General features: G+C 43.6%; 1 protein-coding gene and 1 non-coding gene across 4 annotated transcripts in view; one reads left to right on the forward strand and one right to left on the reverse strand.

Moving 5' to 3' along the window:
• The window catches only part of Rhobtb3 (Rho related BTB domain containing 3), a 55,014-nt gene that overhangs the window by 11,457 nt on the left and 20,754 nt on the right, over nt 1-22,803 (reverse strand). For 2 of the 3 annotated variants that reach the window (XM_085676923.2, XM_048424562.3), the window contains exons 7-10: nt 15,161-15,273; nt 11,837-11,957; nt 4,018-4,191; nt 337-503 (exon numbers count right to left, since the gene is read on the reverse strand). In XM_085676923.2, the coding sequence (XP_085533049.1) occupies nt 337-503; nt 4,018-4,191; nt 11,837-11,957; nt 15,161-15,273 (575 nt within the window). The remainder of the gene's footprint in view (nt 1-336; nt 504-4,017; nt 4,192-11,836; nt 11,958-15,160; nt 15,274-22,803) is intronic. The other variant, XM_085676924.2, reaches the window with a different exon arrangement.
• On the forward strand, nt 17,627-17,761 carry LOC125394125 (small nucleolar RNA SNORA71). The gene has a single exon (XR_007230109.1). It is a non-coding gene; the product is annotated as a small nucleolar RNA SNORA71 (small nucleolar RNA).

Genomic DNA, 22,803 nt, shown 5'->3' on the forward strand with positions numbered 1-22,803 from the left:
CAGCCTCGTCCTGATATTCTCCTTACAGTAATGTTAAGAAGTGATTTTTATTGGGGGGGGGATTCTATTTCCTGTAATGTTAATGTAAAAGCACAGTCTCTCTCAAGTAACTCGGATTATGACCACTATTGAAAAAAAAATATATAGACGTAATTTCTAACTCAATGAATGCTTCAGAATTACTTCACCATGGAAACTGGTGCAAAGAAACTGCAGCTTCCTTTAGTCACACTTTAAAATGAATACCAGTCTTCACATAGCTGTCAAAACACAGAAAACAAAGTGGGCCCTCCTTCCACTGACGCCCCACCCCACCCTCCACACAAGGCCAACCACCTTGGCCTTTTTGAGCAGATCCACAATGTCAAGGTTCATGGACGCCAGCTCCCTGCTGGGCATGCTCTGCAGCTGTGTGATGATGGACAGCTCACAGATGTGCTGCAGTCTGGAGACCTGGTACATCTCAGCACAGATGAGGAGACACATGGCCTGGAAAATGCCAGCTGGTGGGGAAGAAGTGACAGAAGGGAATGGTTAGACTGCGACGGCTCTCAGGAACAGCATGGCTGTGCACGCTTCACCTGTAGCCCTTGGCAGGCTGGGCAGGCGCTGCTCTGTGAGGCTGGAGTCAGTCTGGTCTACTGACTACACAGCCTAGCAAGAGCTACAACAGCAGCAGCAACAACAAAAATCCCCTCTCTCTCTCTCTCTCTCTCTCTCTCTCTCTCTCTCTCTCTCGCTCTCTCTCTCTCTCACACACATACACACACACACCGCTCTACTAGAATTTCAAGGAAGAGTCCATTGGCACAGTCTTAACTTGTACTACATTTTGTAAATAATTAAGCTTTCATACTCCAAAGAGAATCTCATCCCCAGCTCTCTAGAGAAGGATTCCAATAATTGCCCTTAACCAACATATAGAGCTAAAGAAATTTTTCTTTTTTTGAGACAGGATCTTACTGTGTAACTCTGACTAGGCTGGAACTGATTGTATAGACCAGGCTTGCCTTGAATGCCAAGAAATCTGCCTGCCTCTGCCTCCCAAGTGTGTGCAATAAATGCTAAACTTTTCTATTAGTTACACTACATCTCATTGTATCCTCTTTATCCATCCCTATCACAATGCCAGGCTCTCACATATCACAGGCTAGTCTTCAACTCCTTATACAGTGATCTATTTGCCTCTACCCTTGCATGCTGAAATCACAGGTGTGTACAATTATGCCCAACATACTGCACTGTGGATCGAATCCAGGGCTTCCTGATGAAAGGCAAGCACACTACGATTTGAGCTACATCTTCACTTCTAACTTTTGTTTTTTTTTTAGTCCCCAGGCCTTCAATTTTGTTTCACTATTGCAAAATAAAAAAAAAAACTAGAATTTTAAATGTATGTGTGTGTGTGTACAAGCACCTCTGTGTCTACATGCCTATGGTATCTGTATATGTGCGTGCATATGGTATCTGTTTGTATGTGTATGCATGCATATGCTATCTGTGTGTGTGCATGCATATGTTATCTGTGTGTTTGCATGCATATACTATCTGTGTGTGTGTGTGCATTTGATATCTATTTGTTTGTGTCTGTGGAGGCCCAGGGTTGATGCTAGGTGTCTTCCTTCATTGCTGGCCACTCTATATTGAGACAGGATCACTAACAGTTTAGCCTGCGACCCAGTTTTCTCGGGAATTGCTATGGGGATTCCCTCTCTCCACCTTCCATGGTGCTGGGATTACAGCAGGGCTTCAATGCCTACCCCACTTTTGTTCTGGAGATGAGACTTACACAGTTCTTACACTTGGCGTCAAGCACTTCACTTGATGAGCAATCTCTTAAGTCCCATTTTAAAACACTAAAAATTTAATGGCATTTACTTATTTAACATGTATGAGGGAGGGGTGTCATGCCACAGTGCCTGCCTATGTGGAGGTCAGAGAACAGCTTTCAGGAGTCAGGTCTCTGCTTCCCCGTGTGGGTCCCAGGGATCAAACTCAAGTTGTCAGAGTTAGTGGTAACCTGGCCCCCATTTTAAACACAGAGGTACTCAGTTCGGTGGTATGAAGTACACCCACACTACAGTGAATTCATTCATTCATCCACCCATTTATTCTCCAGAAGCAGCAACTCCCCACCTTCGCCCTTGTCCCTCTCTGGGAGTCACAGCTAAGATTGTTGGTAGGTTTGGGGCTGTGCATACGGGTAAGTGGTAGGGTGCTTGCCCAGCTTTAGTTGCCAGTTGGCACAATCCAGAATCATGTGGGAAGAGTCTCCATCAGGGGCTGTCTGGATCAGGCTGGTGTGTTAGCATCTCTGTGGGGGAGGGGGTGCCTGGAGTGTTTTCATGGAGGTGGAAGACTCGCCCACTGTGGGCAGCCCTGTACCCAGGCTTCGGTCCTGGACTGTGTTACAGCAGGAAAATGAGCTGAGTAGAAAGAATGAATACATTTGTTTCTCTTGGCTCCTCATCATGGATGTCATATAATTAGCTGCCCCAACCTTCTGCCGCCTTAACTTTCCTGAATGGACGTCAATCAGAATTGTTCACTAAAATAAATGCTTTCTCCTGTAAGTTACTTTTTGTCAGAGTATTTTCATCACAGCAGCAGAAATGAGAGAAGAACAGTACATTTATAACTTTTGCTGAGAATAAATCTTTTACTAAAACATTGAAAAATGAAACTGGGTTTGAAAAAAATGAGTGTGCTACTATATAATGCAATCACTAAAACAATTTGGAGATACCACCTTGATTTGTCCTAACGCAATAGTACAGTTGCATATTTATTTATTTAGGTTTTTAAAACAGGGTCTCTCTGTGTAGTCCTAACTATCATGAATTTGCTGTGTAGACCAACCTGGCCTCAAACTCAGAAATTCAGCCACCTCTGCCTCCCAAGTGCTGGGATTAAAGATGGGTGCCACCTCTCCTGGTGCATTTAAAAAAAATAGTGGTCAAAATTTTTATTAATTATCCATAGTTCTCACTACTAAGAAAAATAATATTTATTTCCAGTAACAATGAATGCTTTCATTTTCACCAAGCAAAAATAACAAGCCAGTCCTTATTAATGCTGGTAGTAACAACTCCAAAACATAGCTAACTTGGAGACTGAGACAATTTGATGATAGAAGTAATTCTCTCTTTTGGAAACTCTAAATCCTTTCAGAGAGGACTCAAAATTTATTTAAATAAATGTAGGAAAATTTTTAATTCTAAAAATTAAAGCAACGAGTCTAAAGGGAGGTATAGTCTAAAGGGTGTGTTTTGTTTTTCTGTCCGTAGGGTTGGCTGCTGGCTAGCTTCTGGGCCAAGGTCTCAAACCCAGATCACTAGCATGCGTGGCGCTCATTCCGGCTGTGTTTGAGGAGGACGCCATCTGGTGGCAAAATGGGATAAAGCACTCCAAGGACTTCCGACGTGTAGCTGCCACACTTCATTAACTATTAACATTATAATGTGTCTGGTCAAAGATAGTCGTTGGCTAGTGAATTTATAAACAGATCCTAGAGTCTGTCATAATCCTAAACATTTCAGGAAAGTTTTTAGAGATACCAATTTTAGGGGAATCTGGTTTTGAAAGTCAGTAGCAGTCTTTAACAGCCCTCATCCCCAGATGGAGGACCACAGGAGTTCACACTAACAAAAGTCCTGAAAACCATTTCAGCCCGATGTGAGGATCATGAAAGCTGCCGTCTATCCCTTTTCTTCTTGAAGAAGCAGGGCTCCCAAACTCTAAGGTTAGAGCAGCCATTAGGTACCTCAAACACCTCGCTTCTCAGGTGTCTAGATTAACCAATAGCGTGCTGTTAGTACGAGCTACTGACCCCTGCTCTTTCGTTTGAATTAACTGGAATGCAACGCTCTCCCTTACATCACCTCAGAGCTGCTCAGCAAATGCCGTGAAACTGACTGACAGACCTTAAACCAAACAGGCTTCATAGGCAGCAAACTACCAAGATAAGTGAAAAGGAAGAATCACGAGATATTACCTCATAACACACATACTGCATACCTGGGCAACAAGAGTCTGTGTATAAGTATTCTAAAAATGACAAGAAAGTCTCTTTGGAAACGCCATACACTGGAATCAGGACACTCTTGGCTTCCATGTAATTACCATTAAACATGGCCGCCATCACTTCACATCGTGCCACCAAGATGGCCCTGTGGGCTGGCACAGCTGTTCCTGGAAGGTAAGAAAGGAAAACAAAATCAAGGAAATGCTGCAGAGCTTCCAGTGTGTCCCAGCTGGAGTCCCACCGCCCATGACAAGCCAAGCTGCAGCGCAGAATCACACCAAGTAGACAGTGGGCGTTGCTTCAGAGGTTCACAGCAGCTGAGAAACGCAGAGTTCAAAACTTGTCTTTGAACCCAATAATTTACAGATTAGACAAACATTTGTTAGTTTAGATTTCCTAAAGACCAAAGAACTGAAATATGAATTTTGCTTTGTGTGTGCATGTGTGTTTGTATGTGTGTTTTAAAGGTTTATTTATTATGTAAACAATGCTCTGTCTGCATGTATCCCTGTCGGCCAGAAGAGGGCACCAAATCTCACTATAGATGGCTGTGAGCCACCATGTGGTTGCTGGGAATTGAACTCAGGATCTCTGGAAGAGCAGCCAGTGCTCTTAACTTCTGAGCCTCTCCAGTTCACTTTGTGCTTTTAGATCAAAGCATTTATCCATCCTGGTTGGCTTGAAATACTGCCACCTGTGCCATGTTCCTCCCAGGAAACACGCCCACTGCCCTTTGTGACAAAACTCACAGAACTGCCTTGGTCAGGCTTCCAGACCCGAGAGAAACGGAAATAGCAGATGTGAGCAAGAAGTGGCCCAAGCCTCGCGGGGGAGGGCACATCTAGACCTTATGACTATTTATCACAAGGACACATTCTTCTCTAGAATAGTCACGGTTCGTGAGGCTCTCGAACCTCTCTAAATCCAAGCACAAGTGCTTCTTGTCCAAGGAAGAAAAGAGGTCCATCTAAACTCACAGATGTTTCCCAAAGCCAGCATTTCCTCAGGCTCACAAACCAACCGCTGATACTGCCAGTCGGGTCTGTGGGTTGGCACTGTGATTTGCCTAGTCACACCACAATGAGGAGCAAGGAAACAGCTGGAGAGCATCCTATCCTACCAGCAGACTCCATCTGTCCACCATCTTCCCTTTTTTGCCACAACCCTCCCAGCCAGTGTAACAGGATCATCTACCAAAAGGGTCAGCTTCCAAACTTAAGGCATGCTGGATAGATGTATAGAGACCAATTAAGAAGGAATTCAAATTGGCATTGCAATTTGCTTACAATTTTTGATGTGGGATTCCCCTCTGTATACTGTGAATGTGTTTTGTTACCATTGGTTAATAAAGAAGCTGCTTGAGCCTACTGCAGTGCAGAACAGAGCAAGGTGGGAATTCCAAGCAGAGATAGAGGAGAAAAGAAGGTGGAGTCAGGGAGATGTGATCTAGCTGCTGAAGGAAAAAGATGCCTATCGGTAGGTCACAGCCTTGTGGTGATACATGGATTAATAAAAATGGGTTAATTTAAGATGTAAGAGTTAGTTACTAAAAAGCCTAGCAGGCCAAACAGTATCTGAATTAATACAGTTTCCTTGTGATTATTTTGGGTTTGGGCAGCTGGGAACGAACAAGCAGTCTCTGACTACAGATTTTAGGGCTTAAACTAGTTCAGATAAATAGAGCATCATTTGGAGAATAGGAGCATAGCTTAAACACACTGGATGGCCTATCATTTGAGTTAAGCAGATGAATTAGGATGAAAACTATCAAGTGGGCAGTAGGCAGAGACCGATTTTATAAGCAGGGCTTGACATTTTAACAGAGCTTTCTGTTGATAATGGTACAAGACAATGTTGAAATGTAACCAGCTTCAGTACCTTCAAGCATGGTGTGTGTGTGTGTGTGTGTGTGTGTGTGTGTGTGTGTGTGTGCACGCACGCATGTGCAGGTACGCGTGCCTCATGTGGAAGCCAGAGGTTGACATCAAGAATCTTTTTTTTTTTTTTTAAACAGGCTCTCTGACCTGGAACTCATTTGGCTGGACTGCCCAAGCAGCCCCTGGAATCTGCTCCCTTTGCTCCCCAGTACGGAATGGCAGGTGCGGTGCAGATGTGGCATAGGAAGAAATGTATGGTGGCTCCATGTGACGAGTAGAATGTAGTATGGAAAGTCACGGACTTTCAGCTAAGGTAAAATGATCTCACAACCCTTTAGAGAACTGTTTTGGTGTTGTGAAAATGTAACACAATACCCAACTTTGAAGAACAGCGGGTGCTGTTGATGATGCCGCCTCTCAGGCTCCTAGTTACCTGTTTTTTAAGCAGTAAATTTATACAAACACTAAAAGAATGTGATACAACATTTATATACTAAATGGCAATTGATTGCAGGTAAAGAATTGTGTAATTGTATAGAAGACATATCCATTTCATGTTATAATTTCAGAAAACTTTTCTAAGAAAAAGATCAAGGCTGGAACAATTACAAACCAGCTTCTCCTCACTTTATATAGGTCACCAACAATCTCTTTGTTGAATTGAGTGTTGAATTAAAATGTTTCCCCTATGTATCATTTCAGACTTCAACAGTCACATTTAGGAATGATGCTTGGTTTCATTCTGGGAAAGAAAACAGACAAGTTCATCTCAAGAGAAATTTAACACGTACTGTGTTAAGTAGGAAAGGAATGTGGTTTTGTTAAAGAGTGTTCCATGTAACATGGAGTCAAGTGTAAGGGAACCCTAACTTTCTACATCACACCTACATTATTTTCCAAAACTAATTTAGAACTGTTTTATCTTTATATATGACTTCATATTACACAAATAATGCTCCATGTCGGGGGTTTACATCCCACGTTCTCTCCGGGCAATTGTGGCTGTTGGCTATAGCCTGGGTTCAACAGTAAATCAGCCTAGAACCCACCAGCTTCAGCCGACACTGCACCTGGGGAGGAATGGGGCTACATTTCCATCTCTGTCAGTCCCTGTGAGCGTAACTGGAGCCCTGGCTCCTCACATGGAAATCTGAGTCCCGTTTACAGGCCAGAAGACAACAATGTTTCACATTTTGAACTGACAATGTCTGTTAAAATGTCAAGGTCACTTTTCAAACTCCTGCATTTTCTCTCCCGGTAGTTCTAGTCAACTGGAAAGGGCCGGAGACCAAAAGCAACACACGACATATAAAGTGTCCATCTCGACACAGATGCCAGCAATGTCTTTTCGGTCTCTCACTACTGCCTCAGCTAAGCACAGCAACGCCTCGGCTCTAGACCCAGGTGTTCCAATGCTCCTCATTCTTGACCTGAAAACGTCAAGAGGTGATGTCCATGACCATCTAGACATCAACTGGAGTGAAGAAGCCAAAGACTGGCTGCTATTATTGCATGAAAAAATTATTATACCTCAATAGATACAAATCTTATTCTTACATTATCTTTCTCATTACTTCTTAAATCTGTGCTAAAAATGCCGAAGTAACATCTGGCTATCACCAACACTCAATGTGACTTTTTCAAAATATGCTTTGCACTGTAAATATTTTATGTAAGATATGTAATGAAAAAGTCACATGTTTAACTAAGATTTCACTATAACATATAAAAAGTTTTATAACTAAGATTTAAGGAGAGTTGTTATCCAGCTATTACTTAAAGGGTCTGTCTTAGTTTCAATATAGATTAATTTATATATAAGAATGTTTTCCCTTCCTCATTTTGGTATGAAACATTTAAATTAGTCAGATACATATTCACAGTGCACACATTCCACAAAGTCAGATACATAGTCACACTGCACACAGCCACTTCCATCAAAACAAAATAACACCCTAAACAAACAAATGAACGAATGAAACCAAGAACCAGTCAATAGGACTGAGAGGTGTTTCTGTTCATAAAGTGCTTCTTGTGAAAGTTTAAGACTTGAGCACAAACCCTACAGCCAAAATAAAACAAGTGGACATTGTAGCACAAGCCTGCCGTCCTACCAGGGCCGGGGAGGTGGCAACAGAAAGAACTCTGGGGGACAATTTCCCAGTGAGTCTATCCTAAGCAAGTCCCAGGTCCCAGCGAAAGAATTTGTCTCAAAAAACAAGTTGCTAGAAAATAGAAACAACCTAAAGATCCCACAACTGTCAAATGGATAATGAAAATGAGGTGCATACTATGGAATATTATTCAGCTGTGAAGAAAGATGAAACCATGAACTTTGCAGGTAAACGGAAGGAACTAGAAAGGATCATACTGAGCAAGGTAATCCAGATCAAGAAGGACAAACACTGCATGCTGTCTTTCAGTGAAGGCTCCAACTCCAAATCTTCAGATGTGAATACATAGCCTGTAGTTACTAAAGAAACCAGGAAAATAAAGCTGGATTGTTGTCAAGACGGTTACAGGAAAAGTGGAGGATCTTTAGGAAAGGGGAGGGAAGTAAATACAGAAGCTGGAGAGAGATGGGTAAAATTACAATAAGGATGTCTGAAGAAGCCACAAGATATCATATTGTTATTTAACTGAAAAAAAAAGGAACCTCTAATACATGCAATTCTGTGTATAAATATACATATATAGCCTTCATGAACTTTTCTCATCTGGCTGAGGGTGCTCCTTCCAAGAACCAAAGATCATCTAACAGACCCCATACCAGTCATGAGGGCCAAAGATCATCTAACAGAACCCCATACCAGTCATGAGAAGCTCTCTTCTGAGTTGTTGGCCAGGACTGTAAAAAAGCCTCCAGAAACACATAGCTTATTATTGCAACATGCAACCTTCCAGGGGAGGGAGGCAGCCAACAGTCTCGCCCAGCTATGAGGTCTATGAGCCACAGCAATGACCAGTAAGACACAATGATCCTAATAGTGCAGAGGTGGATGTATACCTTGAGAAAACCCAAAAATTCTCTAATTGGATTTAAGAACTGATCAACAAGAAAGAAACCATGCCTGGTACTGGAAATCTAGCTCACTACACAGGACTGGTGCAGTCATGGTTACTGGAGGAAAATCTACAGCCGTAACCTACTAAAGCAGCACAATCCCTGACAGTAACCTATAAACACTTGTCATTACACCTACAGATGAGTGCAGTCCTCACTTCTCATCAAGGGGACATCTCCAGCAGATGGGAGTAGTACAGAAACACAGCCAACCAAAACAGAGCAAACTAACAAGCAAAAACCAAAGTGAGGATTATGAGATGGGTCAGTGGGGAGAGGGTTTGCCGTCAACCCTAACAACCTGCGCTCATTCCCTGGAGCCCATGTAGCAGAAGGAAAGAGCCAATTCCCACAGGTTGTCTTCTGACCTCCACATGACTGCCAGGGCATGCACATCTCACACCCCAAGTAGTTAATTAATTAATTAATAAGAAAATAAATGTAACTTTCAAAAAGGGGAGTGGCCTGAAGTTGTGTACAGCTGGAGCCCTCACACACATGGGTGAGTGGGCAGGGGCAGGTGGAGAGGGTCAGGAAGTGACACAGCAGAAGAAAAGCAAGGGATTAAATGGGGCAAGAGTCTCTATTTCCCACGTGTTGCGTATTTCCTTCAAAGCCCTGCACAGCAGGTTACACTGACAGAAAGCTCAGTGCGCATGCTAACTGTAAGCAGCAAGAATGTCTGCTGTGCAAACATGGGAGCTGTTCCAGTGCAGCGGAAGAGCAAGGCAGGAATGGAGCTGGAGACACAGATGGCTCAGCCAGGCCAGAGCTCTGGTTCCCAGCACCCACATGTCACAAACGGCTGTCATTCTAGTCCCATGGGGTCTGATGCTCTTCCAGCTTCTGCAGGCCTAGAGGTCAGTGAAACTTCAACTAAAGAGACCGAGGCAACTTAAGGGGGAAAAAGAGAGACAGCCAAAAATGACTAGAATCTGACCATAGCTTAAGAAATGAATTTCATGGCCAGGTGGGGTGGTACATGCCTTTAATTCCAGCATGTGGGAGGCAGAAGCATGCAGATCTCTGTAAGTTCAAGGCCAGGTTGATCGATAATGTGAGAGTTCCAGGATAGCCAGAGCTACATAGTGAGACCCTGTCATAAATACATACACACTACATACATACATAATGCAACAAAAGAACGCCAGGCTAACTGCACTGTGTGTGACATCAAATACTGTGCAGGTGGCAAGAAGCAGACTCACCCTGGCCCCTGGACTGTTGGCGAGCAGTGCCCCAGAGACCCACAGTGTACAACCTACTTACACACGGGTCTTGAAAGGCATTTCAGAACATACCTCCGCCCAGACGCAGGAACAATGCTTGTATGTCCACCGCACACACGTCAGATAATCCCACAACACGTTTAACCCCTAATAAAAAGCCTACCCTACGTTGTCGTGTGACCCTAGGACTTTTGGAAGTTTATCTTTCAGTGTCTGCTCAGCATAAAATTCATCAACTGTATATCACAGATGTGGCTAAAGTCAGACCTCGGCCACCAATTAGAAGTCATGTGGGCAAGAGCCTCAGTTACCCTCCTTCGGAAGACAGAAACTGTTATTCTAGCTTTCAAAAAACGGACTTGAGACTATTAATTCGGTAAAGGTAGGAATACTTTTTAATTTATAGGTTAAATTTTTTCTTAACCGTGGATGTAGTGCTTTCATTTGGAATGTGAAGCTTCTTAGCTAGCGATCCTAGAGTTTCTCTGGTGTCTGGAACACCCAGGCGCTTCCCACAAATGCCTTCATCAACAGCATTCCCCTATGAGTAAATTCTGTGATTCCCACTGGCTGGTCCTCTAAGAAGCCTTTCCTCCCCTACAGTGAGACACCTTGGACTTTTCATGTTGGCAATCAATGTGAGCGGAGCACTACCACGGTCTGGTTAGTCAGCTGCAGGCCTTCTAACCTGAGGAGAGCGTTGCAAATTAGCCTATGGCAGTTTTGTGGCTACCCCCTCCCAACCAAAAGTTTTAAATGTGTCTCAAGGTCACTCTAACTCTCGCACTTTCGGAGTTCCAGACTCACACTGCATTCGATGCTGCCAACAGAACTTTGGGAAAAAATCCAATTCACTAGTTTTATTGACATACGACCAAAATTAAAAGTAAGGAGACTCTTTCTAGGGAAAGATTAAAAAATAAAGGCTATGCTAGCTGCCTCATATGTCTAACTCCAAATTAGAATTCCATCTCCCTCTTCACAATAGTCCATCTAAAAATTCTACTTAACTTATTTGCAAACGACCCCTCTTATCCTTGCATAATTGAAGTCTCTGACAACTCATCTTTAAGATTATGCATTCAGTCTATTAAAGGGACAGAATTAAACATGCAAGTAATCTGTACTGGGCTTCCAGGACAGCTCATCTTTATTAAAGATGGGCAGCATGACTTTCCACAGAGAGAAGTGTACTTCAGGTGCTCTGGTGATAAGAATTCTCACAGTATTTCGAGACACATTCAGCAATAACTGTGGGTGCCTGATGTAGGTCAGATAATTAAAAAAAAACTGAATAAACAAAGCAAGAGATAATGTGTTTTTATGATAGATGACTTCAAATGAATTAGAAAACAGTATCATAAAGAAATACACAAATTAAAATGAAAAATAACACATTAAAGATCATTCCATGCCCTGCAGATCCTGAAAAGTAGATGAAGCATGTGGAGGGGAAAACTAAGGAAATAGAAATTCCTTTACTTAGTTTATGAAATGACTTTTCTAACGCTAAGATGGCGTTACTTCATGTCCTGCAGCAGGAAGCACTAACCCTCCGTCCCAAGTATTTAAAGTTGAACGAGAATGCGAGGGAAGTAAAAACCAAAACCATAAAATGCACTCTGTATGAGCTGAGCCACACCTTGTATTTCGAAGACAACATCGGCAAGCATTGGTTTATTGAGGAAAAACTTGAGTGACGTATTATAGAACCACAGAGGCTTTCTGGCTTGGTAGGTCTTGCAATTCCTCAGGCAACTGATCTATGAGGAGAAAACAGACATGTAGGGAGAAGCTGTTTAGTCTGACTTGATAGCACACATGGAAAACTGCAGATAAGAAATCTCGGCTGCCTGCCTCATGATGGCACCTCCAACCACCTCTGTGAAGGGTGCTTCCCCTCAAGCACTGTGTCTGCTGGCTGGTGGGTGAGCAGCAGCAGGTCAGCAGCAGGCCGCTGAGCACACAGCACAGGAACTGGCTAAGCGGTGGCCAGGGATCCTGACTCCCTGAGAACCGCTAATACAACAGGAATAAATCTTTATTTCTTTATCACACAAGTTCTCTTATGGCCAAGCAGGTCATTGTTTTCTCCTAAAGAATGAACATTTAAAAAAATCTCAGAGTGGTGAATTTAGATTTGAATACAATTTTCTAATGATAACTATCTTTTGTTTTCTTTTGTTTGTTAGTATTGTTGTTGCTGGTGTGTGTGCATGTGCGTGTGCGTATGCGTGTGCGTGTGTGTGTGTGTGTGTGTGTACAGCACAGACAACAGGAACCTATAGATAGCCCACATCACACGACCACCCGCCAGCCCAGCTCCTAGCCTCTTCTTATAGTGCCTCCACCCACCTCAGCTTCATCACTTGGTTCATTTGCTGAGGTTCTCCAGACAGCCCTTGGTGGTCACTATCCGAGAGGCCCAAGGCCCCTTTTTCCTCGCCTCCATCTTTTTCTTTTATATTTTCTCTAATCTTCCTTTACAATGAAATGAAACAAATCTTAACAGCATTTTCAAGTAGAGTTGCCCCAATTAGGCTACAATCTTAAATTGTATGACCACAGTCCCTCAGTTGGAATGATTTAGTTATGGCTCTATCTGAAATTATTTTTACTTTTTTTTTTTTTGAGACAGTTTCTTTGTGTAATTCTGACTATCTTGGAACTAGAACTAGCTTTTCAGATCAGGCTGGCCTCAAACTTAGAGATCCACCTGCTTCTGTCTCCAGAGTGCTGGGATTAAAGGCATGCGACACCACTGCCCGGTTGTTTACTTACTCTTGGTGACTCCATCAGTTCCCTGGCTGTATTTCCGACCAGCTAGGGAAATGAGGAGCCTTTATCCTTCAAAAGTCACCAAGACAATCCAGCAATAAGAATAAGTGATACCTAATTGTCTACCTTGGGCTAGTCTACTTTGGAGGGAAGTTTCCAAAATTTTGTGAAGGAGGAAAATGATACAATCCTCTTGACAAGGAAAAAAGAAAGCCCAGTCCAGCTTGAAATCCAGAAGCAAGACAGAAGGGCAGAAAGCAAAGGACCTGGTCCACCAGTTGAAGATCTCAGCACTGCGCCACAACACCCACTGGAGGAGCTGGTGTTTAGGATGCAAGTGACTGACACATGTAGGGAGTGGCCGCCAAAACCCAGCCCGGAATTAGAGAGCTAGCAGGGCCTTGGAGTATATCTTGTTTTATGCGCAGTCTGAAAGAAAAGGCTGGACTGCTCAAAACTGCAGTAACAATTTGTGGGATACTCACAATTTAAATCCACACTCCCATCCGCCAACACAGTGTTACATTCCTAGGACACATTTGAGAAACAGCAAGTGTGTAACGTGGAAGCGGCCTCCCACCTGTGCAGGGGAAATTAGTTCCTCTCATGGAACCCCACAGGCCAGGCTTCTCATCACTAGTCCGAGTTGACATTACTCTCAGTACCACAAAGGGCCGAGTGCCAAATCAGACCCAAGGAAAAGATGGGTTCAAACACCGCAAGACTCTGAATATTTCATGTAGATAAGGGTTCTAAAGTTGCACATCCTGGATCTTATAGAGATATACACCACGTATGAAGTACGTGTGTGTGATAGAGATGGAGAGAGAGACATTTCCCTGGTTCATCAACTCATCAGATGGTCTGAATACAGAGAATACATATGTGCATCCTTTTTTACAGGATTGTTCAGCTGAGTTAGGTTGAAAGAGAGCTATTAACCTTCTGATTCCTGTAAGGCTGGTCAGCCTGGGATTACCTGCTGCATTGAGTTACTACACCCCTTAATTCTATGTTTCTCTGTTAATTTCTTTCTCAACTAAGGAAAATTAAGAACCTTCATGAAAAGCTAGTGCAAGCCAGGTGTGGTTGTACAGTCTTAATCCCAGCACCAGGGAAGCTAAGGTAGAAAGCTACCAGTTTGTAGAAAGCTACACAGAGTTTGAAGCTGGCCTACTATAAAATGAGTCACTGCAGCAGCAACAACAACAGCAAAAAAATTAGAACAAAACAAAACAAAACAAAAAACAGAAAGCGGAGGCGGGGGGGGGCAGAGAAATGGCTCACCGAGTAAAGTACTTTCTGTCTGTGTGACCCCTGGGGCCCCCACAGGAGAAGGAAGAACCCGCGCCTACAGACTGTCCTCTCAGCTCCACATGTGCTCTCTGGCACATACAACTGTGTACACAACTTTTAAACATGAGAAGAAATGAAAAACTAATACAGCTCATATTTTTTAACTATTAACTTTAAATGTTATTAATGTTCAGTCATCTGTTAAAAATAAAGGAATATTTGCCTTATATTTTGCTAAGCATTGCGCTCAGCTGAACCTTATTTTATCTACTGTAGCCAGTTTGCTTATCACAGAATCCGAAATAAGAATAAACTGGCTAGACTGTGCAATACAGCTGTCTGAAAGTTTTACAAATCTACCTTTAAAACTTTTACAGACTCTGTATAATCTAAATCACTGCAGTTTTATTGTCTTACAACTTCAGTATTTTCATAACCTTGAACCCAGTTTGTAATCTTGAATATGTGTACTCAAGAGACTCCTCAACTGCCCATTTGGTTAAATATATTGCTCAGAATGCTTTAAAAGTTCACAGGAACAGCCCTACTCCCCAAGGCTCCTGGAGAGTCACATGGTGTGAGGATGGGCCCCTCCTGGAGGCAGCTGCAGCTGCAGGAGCCCAGCAGCTCTCATTCCCAACATGGGCTGAGTATTCCCAGGGCCCCAGTGGGCTGTTGTGAAAGCGAACATTTCAAAGGCATGAGTCACACCTAATTTAATCCTTACATAAATTAAAATCTTAGTAAGAAATACATGTTTCTGTTTAGATATTTAAACAGAAACATATACACAGAAAAAGCATTTCTATTTATGAATTATTTAACTTTGCTAATGACTCAATGTTATAGTATCAAAATGTATCTGTTATAATTCAGAGTCAAAGTAATTTACCTTTCCTGGTGTTTTTAAAAGGCATTTAACTTTCTCGATCACATCGCAAACATCCCCCGAGTCGTTCAGCCTCCTCCTGATGTCTTCTTCCAGCTCTTCCCACTGAAAAGCACCTGGAAGGAACCACACATCAGAAAGTCCAATGTGAGCAGGAGATGTGAAAAGCTTCTAGATTACCAACGCTTCCTTCTTTCGTATTTAATTTCTCTGGAGCAAACATATCTCTTTACAATTGAAGTATGTGTTTAACAAGTTAGTTTGACTTCCTCTAATCCAATGGTTCTCAACCTGTGTGGGTCATGACCCCTTTGGGGTCCAACAACCCTTCCACAGGGGTCGTCCAAGACAATCAGAAAACACAGATATTTACATAATGATTTATACAGTAGTAAAATTACAGTTATGAAATAACAAGGAAAATAATACTATAGTTGGGGGTCACCACAACATGAGGAACTGTACTGAAGGCCACAGCATTAGGAAGGTTAGGAGTCACTGTTGAGAACAGGCTTCCTCCTTGGCAGTCGCCATTTCTGCAGCAGGTGTTCAGCTGGCAGCACTAGCCAGGATGAGTTTCTGTGAAAAGTGATCTGCTTTCAGGAAGACGGTCAGTATGGCTTTTCCCACACTGAATGCCTTCACCCCTAATGGAGAGGGAAGGCCTCCACTGGTCTGGAAAGCTGCCCTGCAGACACACATTCAGAAGGCCACATGCACTCTGAGACTCAGATGAGCTGTCTACCCTGGAACTCTCCAGAACTAACCTGAGAAAGGCAGTGAGGGGTTTTCTGACACACTCATCCTCAGAGCCCACAGCAGCAGCAGGCCTTCTCCTGAGCTGTCTCCATCCTGGCCACCTGCACAGCCGCTCTTCTGCCCACCGCCTTTCCTCCAATTCTGTTTTATGCTGAGCAAAAGATGATCTTTACTCAAAATGCTCCTCTCCTTGGCCTAAGCACTTTCCTGCCCAATCTCCCTGCTTCCAAAGACCTTTCATCCTTGGGATCATCCTATTATTCAAGCTAAAATTTCAAAATTATTATTTCTGCTCACGATGTTCCAAGGAGTCTTAGTTACTGTTCTACTGCTCTGAAAACCAAGGCAACACTTACAAAAGAAAGTGTGTAATTAGGGTTTACCTATAGTTTCAGAGGTTTAGTTCATTATCATCGTGGTGGGCAGCATGGCAGTATGCATGGTGCTGGACAGAGCTGAGAACCACATCCTGACCTGCAGTCAGGCAGGCAAAGAAAGAGAAGCCTGGGCCTGGTGTGGCTTTGGAAACTCCAAATCCCATGCCCACTGGCACACGTCCTCCAACAAGGCCACACCTCCTAATCCTTCTAATCTTTTCAAACATTTCCACTCCCTGGTGACTATGCATTCAAATATATGAGTCTATGGAGGCTATTCTAATTCACTCCATCACATAAGGGATCACCTTCATCCTTCCATGACTTACAGTAGGACAAACTCCTAAAAATAAAATTAAAACAATATACCGTGGACAGGCAAGTAAGGAGGTTCACGTTCCAGCTTGATCTCTGCCATTAACACTTGGATGACTTCAAGGAAGTCATCCCACCTGTCTGAGGGGTGATCAGGACCCTTTGACATCTGCTCCTAATCTTGCCCTGGTTCATCCCTACCTATCTCCATCATTCTGCAGATGCCCTCATGATTGAGACTGAGAACTGAGCAAGGCATATAACTCACACTGAATCCAATGAGATCAGTGAGCTTCTACCAGTGAGAGCCAAGTCTAACGAGAAGAGCCATAGGCTCTCGAACCCAGAAGCTCAGGACCCCTGACACTTGTTTCTTATTTTTTTTAAAGATTGGTTTGTTTTTATGTGTATAAATATTTGAATACATGTTTGTAAGTGAATTACACGTGTGCAGTGCTTGAAGAAATCAAATGAGGGTGTCAGATCCCCTGGAACTGTAGTTAGTCAGTTGCTAGACATCCCATGGGTCCCGGGAATGGAACCTAGGTCCTCTGAAAGTGCCCTGAACCACCAAGTCGTCTCTCCAGTCCAGGCACCTCAGCGTTCCTGAGCGCTCTCACCTCTTCTCTCTCTCTCACTCCAGTTTCGGGGCATTTGCCATTTTCATCCTGTTGAGACTAACAGCAAAGCCAAATCTGAGCTGATGACATGCAATCACAGATCTTGGAATTGGAAATTGTAAACACAGTAGCCTTGCTCCCACAGGTGCTGGTCTGACTCCAGCTCACCACTGCCCTTCCACCTGTGACAACTCTCCTATTCTGACTTCCCTGCTGGGTCACCTTCCTTTCCATGCTCCAGAAGAATGAGTTGCTAAAACCTGCCCCCCTTTTTTATATCAGTGATTTTTAACTGGGCACACACATTCTTTCCACAGTCTTACAAATTCTTTGATCATCTTTCCAGAAAACCTCCGATGCACACATAAGATAAAAGTCCTGCATAACAATGTCAGGACCTTTGCATTAAAATGTGATTATGTGGTGCCTATCCCTAGTCATTGATACTATAGAAAGAGGATGCCAAAAGGTTTTCCCTGTATTTGAAAGGTTCATTCCTTCCTGTCCTTGCTAAATCTTGGTGCTTCTGAACACAGTTTTCTTCTCACAGCCGCTTAGTCTCCTGGCTGCTGACACCAGGCTCACTGAGTATCCTCTGCCAGTGCTGGGCAGTGTCCTCGGGGACTCTCAGACACCAGGTTCACTGAGTGTCCCTTGCCAGTGCTGGGCAGTGTCCTCGGGGACTCTCAGACACCAGGCTCACTGAGTGTCCCTTGCCAGTGCTGGGCAGTGTCCTCGGGGACTCTCAGACACCAGGCTCACTGAGTGTCCCTTGCCAGTGCTGGGCAGTGTCCTCGGGGACTCTCAGACACCAGGCTCACTGAGTGTCCCTTGCCAGTGCTGGGCAGTGTCCTCGGGGACTCTCAGACACCAGGCTCACTGAGTATTCTCTGCCAGTGCTGGGCAGTGTCCTCGGGGACTCTCAGACACCAGGCTCACTGAGTATCCTCTGCCAGTGCTGGGCAGTGTCCTTGGGGACTCTCAGACAGAGGTGTTTGTGTTGCTGGAGACCTCACACAAGACACTACACAGAGCAAAGCTGGTTTGCAGCCGGCTCAGAGCATCACGAGAGAGCTGTTCACTCTGCTTAGTAACTGGCTCAGGCATGGGTGATCCTCAGAGGGCTATAAGCTAGGCCCATGCTCACCCGCTAATGGCCTGGAATGTCTACAGTGAGAAGAGGTTTTTCCATTGAATCTGTAGCTAACTTTGCTGCCACCTCCCTAACCCCTGAGCAATAAATCTCATATATAAAAGAAGGAACAAAAATGCCAGAAATATCAAATGCCTTAGAAACCAATGGAGCCCAGACTGAGTGTGTATCCTAGCTGTGCATCATACTGTCCTGAATAAAAATAGTTTGTTAAACTTTCTGGAGCTAGGGTTCCAGACACTGGCACGTTTTAAAAACCCCGCACCCCCAGGCTCCTAATGCACTCCGAGTGTTGCTGTTGAGCGCGTTCTTACTTTAAAAATCTTAGACATTATCAACACCCAGATAGTGGCACACAGCCTACATCAGGAATAGTTTTCTTTGTCTACCCTCATCTATACTGAAGGAGAACACAGTTACAATATCAATACTAACCTTTAATATTGTGGAGGAAATCTTACATCTAGCTAATAACAGTAAAGTGATGTTAACCAAAGAACAACTACACACTACCTCCATTCATAGGACTACCTGAAAGCAAGCAAGCATCGAGTAAGCTGAATAATGGACAAACCTGAGGGCCGCTCAGCTGGTTGAAAACACTCGGCGAGAGCCAGAAACCAAGACAAATTCCTAAGGGCACGCAAACGAGCAGGCTGCTTTCAGAGCTAGAAATACTAATCACCTTATCTTTGACACCCTAACTGCCAATGAAGCAGCCATCCTGAGGCTAGGCCTACTTTTCTGCGGTGATGATGTTTAAGATGAGATCCACCCATGAACAATGTTTTGGGGATACAGCATTGTCAACAACAGGCACGGTGTCACGAGGCTGGACCTGTAGCAGCTCCTCATCTTGCAGTGTTCACTGGGGTTTCCCAAGGATAATTTCTCAAGTCCCTCAGCAGTTTACTTAGTCTGTTGAAGAGCACAGCGCCTTCAGGAATCCTACGCTGTTTTCTGTTGCACAGGAAAGAGCATGTGCGGAAGAATTGCGAGTATTGAAGAGAACCCCAGGTAGAGCGAACCTGAAGGCCTGCCCACCTGCCCACCTGCCCACCTGCTCTTTACTTAGGTAAGTGATTCGGAATTCTGGGTCACCTCAGGTTCACCTCAAAGCTGCATTCTCTAGTCTCTTACAAATATTTCAATTTCTAACCATCCGAGATCATGTGACTCAGGAATTTTCAAGTCAAACTATCAAGTATTGTAAGAATGTTACAAGCATATGCTACTTCAGGATAACTCCCTGAACACAGACGCTACAGCTCTCCGCCGCCAGCTCTGGTCCTCAGGCATGACTTACTGAACGCTAGCATGTCTTTAACATACACCTGGACTCTATCTAAAAAGTTATTCAAAACTTTTTAAGAGGAAAACAGACTGAAAGCTCACATGTGAGTATAAAATGCCAACTGGACTATGAAACAGTGACTTCTAAACACCAAGCCAAAACATCTACATAGACCAATTCCCAGAAGCAAAAGGCAATCTGGTATTATTTAGAAAGAACCTTTGTGGTCTGGTTGACTATTTTTTAAAGGGCAGAAGACAGGTTTATTGTAGCTTTTTAGCCCCTGTTTATGCAAGCTGTGCCATGGAGTTCTGCCCTTGCTTAGCAGCCCCATTTCCACAGACAAACCACGGCTGTCCTCCAATGTTCCTGACAAATGCTGTGGACTGTGAAGAAACCACTATGCAGTGGGTCTGGAAACCTGTGCTCCGTGCAGAGGTTTGAAAACGTCCCAAATCTTCCAGGTGTTATTGAAAATTCTATGATAAATATAGATTTAAGATTTTTTGTTTCATTTTGTTAAAAAAATAATAAATATATTATTTATAGATAGATAGATAGATAGATAGATAGATAGATAGATAGATAGATAGATAGATAGATAGACAGTGTATATTATTGGTTTTTGAAAAAAGGTTTCTCTGAAGCTTTGGTGCCTATCCTGGAACCAGCTCTTGTAGACCAGACTGACCTCAAACTCACAGAAATCCACCTTCCTCTGCCTCCCAAGTGCTGGGATTAAAGGTGTGTGCCACCACCGCACAGCCAAAAAATAATATTTTTTAAAGCACTAATCTATTAATAAATGAGAACCTAACAGAGAAAACAAACAAGAGTGATACTCTGATATTTTTTCTGGGCAATGGCATCTGTGTTTGTTTTTCTTGTAGCAAAAATACATTTTAAAGAACTGTGCAATGATGTCTCTAGCATCGTCTAAAACAGAACTTAAGCTTTCTTTTGCTAAATTCAGATTTATCATGTGTACATAATTAAAGAATGATTAATAAGAACTTGCATATCCAGCTATTCTTCCGTCTCCACCTGCATCGGGCTCCTCTAGCTCAGACCAAGGTCAAACCACCCTGTCTCCTGCCTGCCTGAGACACAGGAGACCAGAGCATCAGTGTGGGAGCTCGGAGCTGGCCGAGCAGCTCACTTTCCTGACACCCCATTTCCTTGCTCCCTAAACTTCTACTCCTCTGCTGAGATCCTCTGTCTCTCTTGGGGCAGATGTGTGAAGGGACACCAGGAACCGAGCTCCAGACAGCTCGGAATCAGACAGCTCGGGATTGCACTGTAACTCAGCTTTACTCTGTGCACTAATGTGACAATGGCCTTCCCAGCCCAGGCTCTCAACTGAAATCTAAGCCCCATTCCACCAGCCGTGGCCCAAGCTATCTGCTGGAAACAAAGCTCACGTTGCTCTCCACCCCACTCACACCATCAGAATCTGGACACTCAGGTGACCTCTGACCTGTCTAGGTGAGGAAAGGGCACAATGCCGGCCTCCTGATTTTGCTTGCCAGACTGATGGAGCTTCCTCCCTGAATTCCTGTTTTTCCCACTATAATTCAAGCTCCCTCCACCCCAACCACACGTGAGGCTTCAAAGGGCCAGCCTGAGCACACAGAGAATAGTATCATAGCTTCCAGAAACCGCAGCAACGATTCCCCCAAGTCCTGCTGGTCCCATCTTCTCCTCTGTGATCCAAGTCCCAGGAAAGGACCCCTGTCCCCAGAAGACAGCACATGAGGACTGCATGTTTACCAGAGCAAATATACAGGCGAATGAAACTCTTTCCAGTAGGATCTGAGGGAATTCAGAAAGCTGTCCTGGGTAGCTGGCAGGGAAAGGGGTGGGGGTACACAGAGAACCTTTTCTTCTCTTTGCCTTTTGTCCACTGGCCTGCATTTCCCCCCATCCCTATTGAGCTAACTTTACAATATACAAAGCATCCTAGGAGAATGCCAGGCAGGTTCAGTCTCTGGGTATTGGACCTATTTTATAGCTACCATATTAAAGAAGGCATAAATAACTCAGAGTGCTCATGTGCCTTCCAGGAGTAAATGGATATTACGGGAAGGCTGCTGAGTAATTCATAGAATTTCAACAGTGAACTCACTGGAAAGTCAAACACCTCCGTCACTGTTCCTTAGACAAGGCATTACAACCATTTTCTTAACATGCAAACATCTTAACTGTTTTAGACTTAGTATCAAATTTTGAGCTGTGAGATCCAAGTTTAAACACTGAAATTTGTAGACCTAGAAGAAATCATGAACTCGGTGGCTCCATCTACTTGAACCTGCTCTCCAAGGCGCTGAAACGCAGTCAATCTCCCACGCTGAGGGCAGTAGGCCCTACGGGACGCACTTGTGAATTTCCCAAAACACTATTCCCCAAGCGCGACCACATTATTCTCACTTTTCCAGCAAAACTCAACTACAGTGAGTTTTAAAAAACATAGTTAAATTTTAACCATCTTGTTTCTTTGGGTTGAATAATTTTCAACTGCATACATATACCATTTTTAGTTTGTTCATTAACCCCCTGATGACACGTGGGTCACATTTGCGTGTATAACGCTTCCATGAGCACGGCTGTCCAGCTCTTCCTCGACGCCTGCTTTCAGTCACTTCCGGTGGATACCCAGAAGGGAAGTGCTATGTGATGCGTGAATTCCGTTTTTAACTTTCTAACAACTGCTGTACTCTTTCCAAAGCATTAACAAATGATGCAAGTGACAACCTGCATGACCCTGAAGATATTATGGTAAATCAAATAAACCATAGATCTCAACTACGCTGACTGCACTCATCTGAGGCACACAGAGTAGTCAAAACCACAGCGGCAGCGGAGAGTGCAGTGGCTGCCTGGGGCATGCTGCTATTTGATGGGGACATACGTTCAATTTTCAAAGTAAAGAAATGCAGAGATAACGGAAATAATTGTATTCTATAAATGCATCTAGTATCATTAGATTGTACACTTAAAAATGGCTAAAATAGCAAATTGTATGCTATGTGATTTTGCCATTAAGGCAAATAAATTTGTCAAAAAGACAAAAAACTTGAACTAATTTCCACATATAAAGTAAATGCTACATTTCATGTATAAGTATCACC

Source organism: Myodes glareolus, chromosome 15, assembly GCF_982192425.1.
Source record: "Myodes glareolus chromosome 15, mMyoGla1.1, whole genome shotgun sequence".
Taxonomy (NCBI): domain Eukaryota; kingdom Metazoa; phylum Chordata; class Mammalia; order Rodentia; family Cricetidae; genus Myodes; species Myodes glareolus.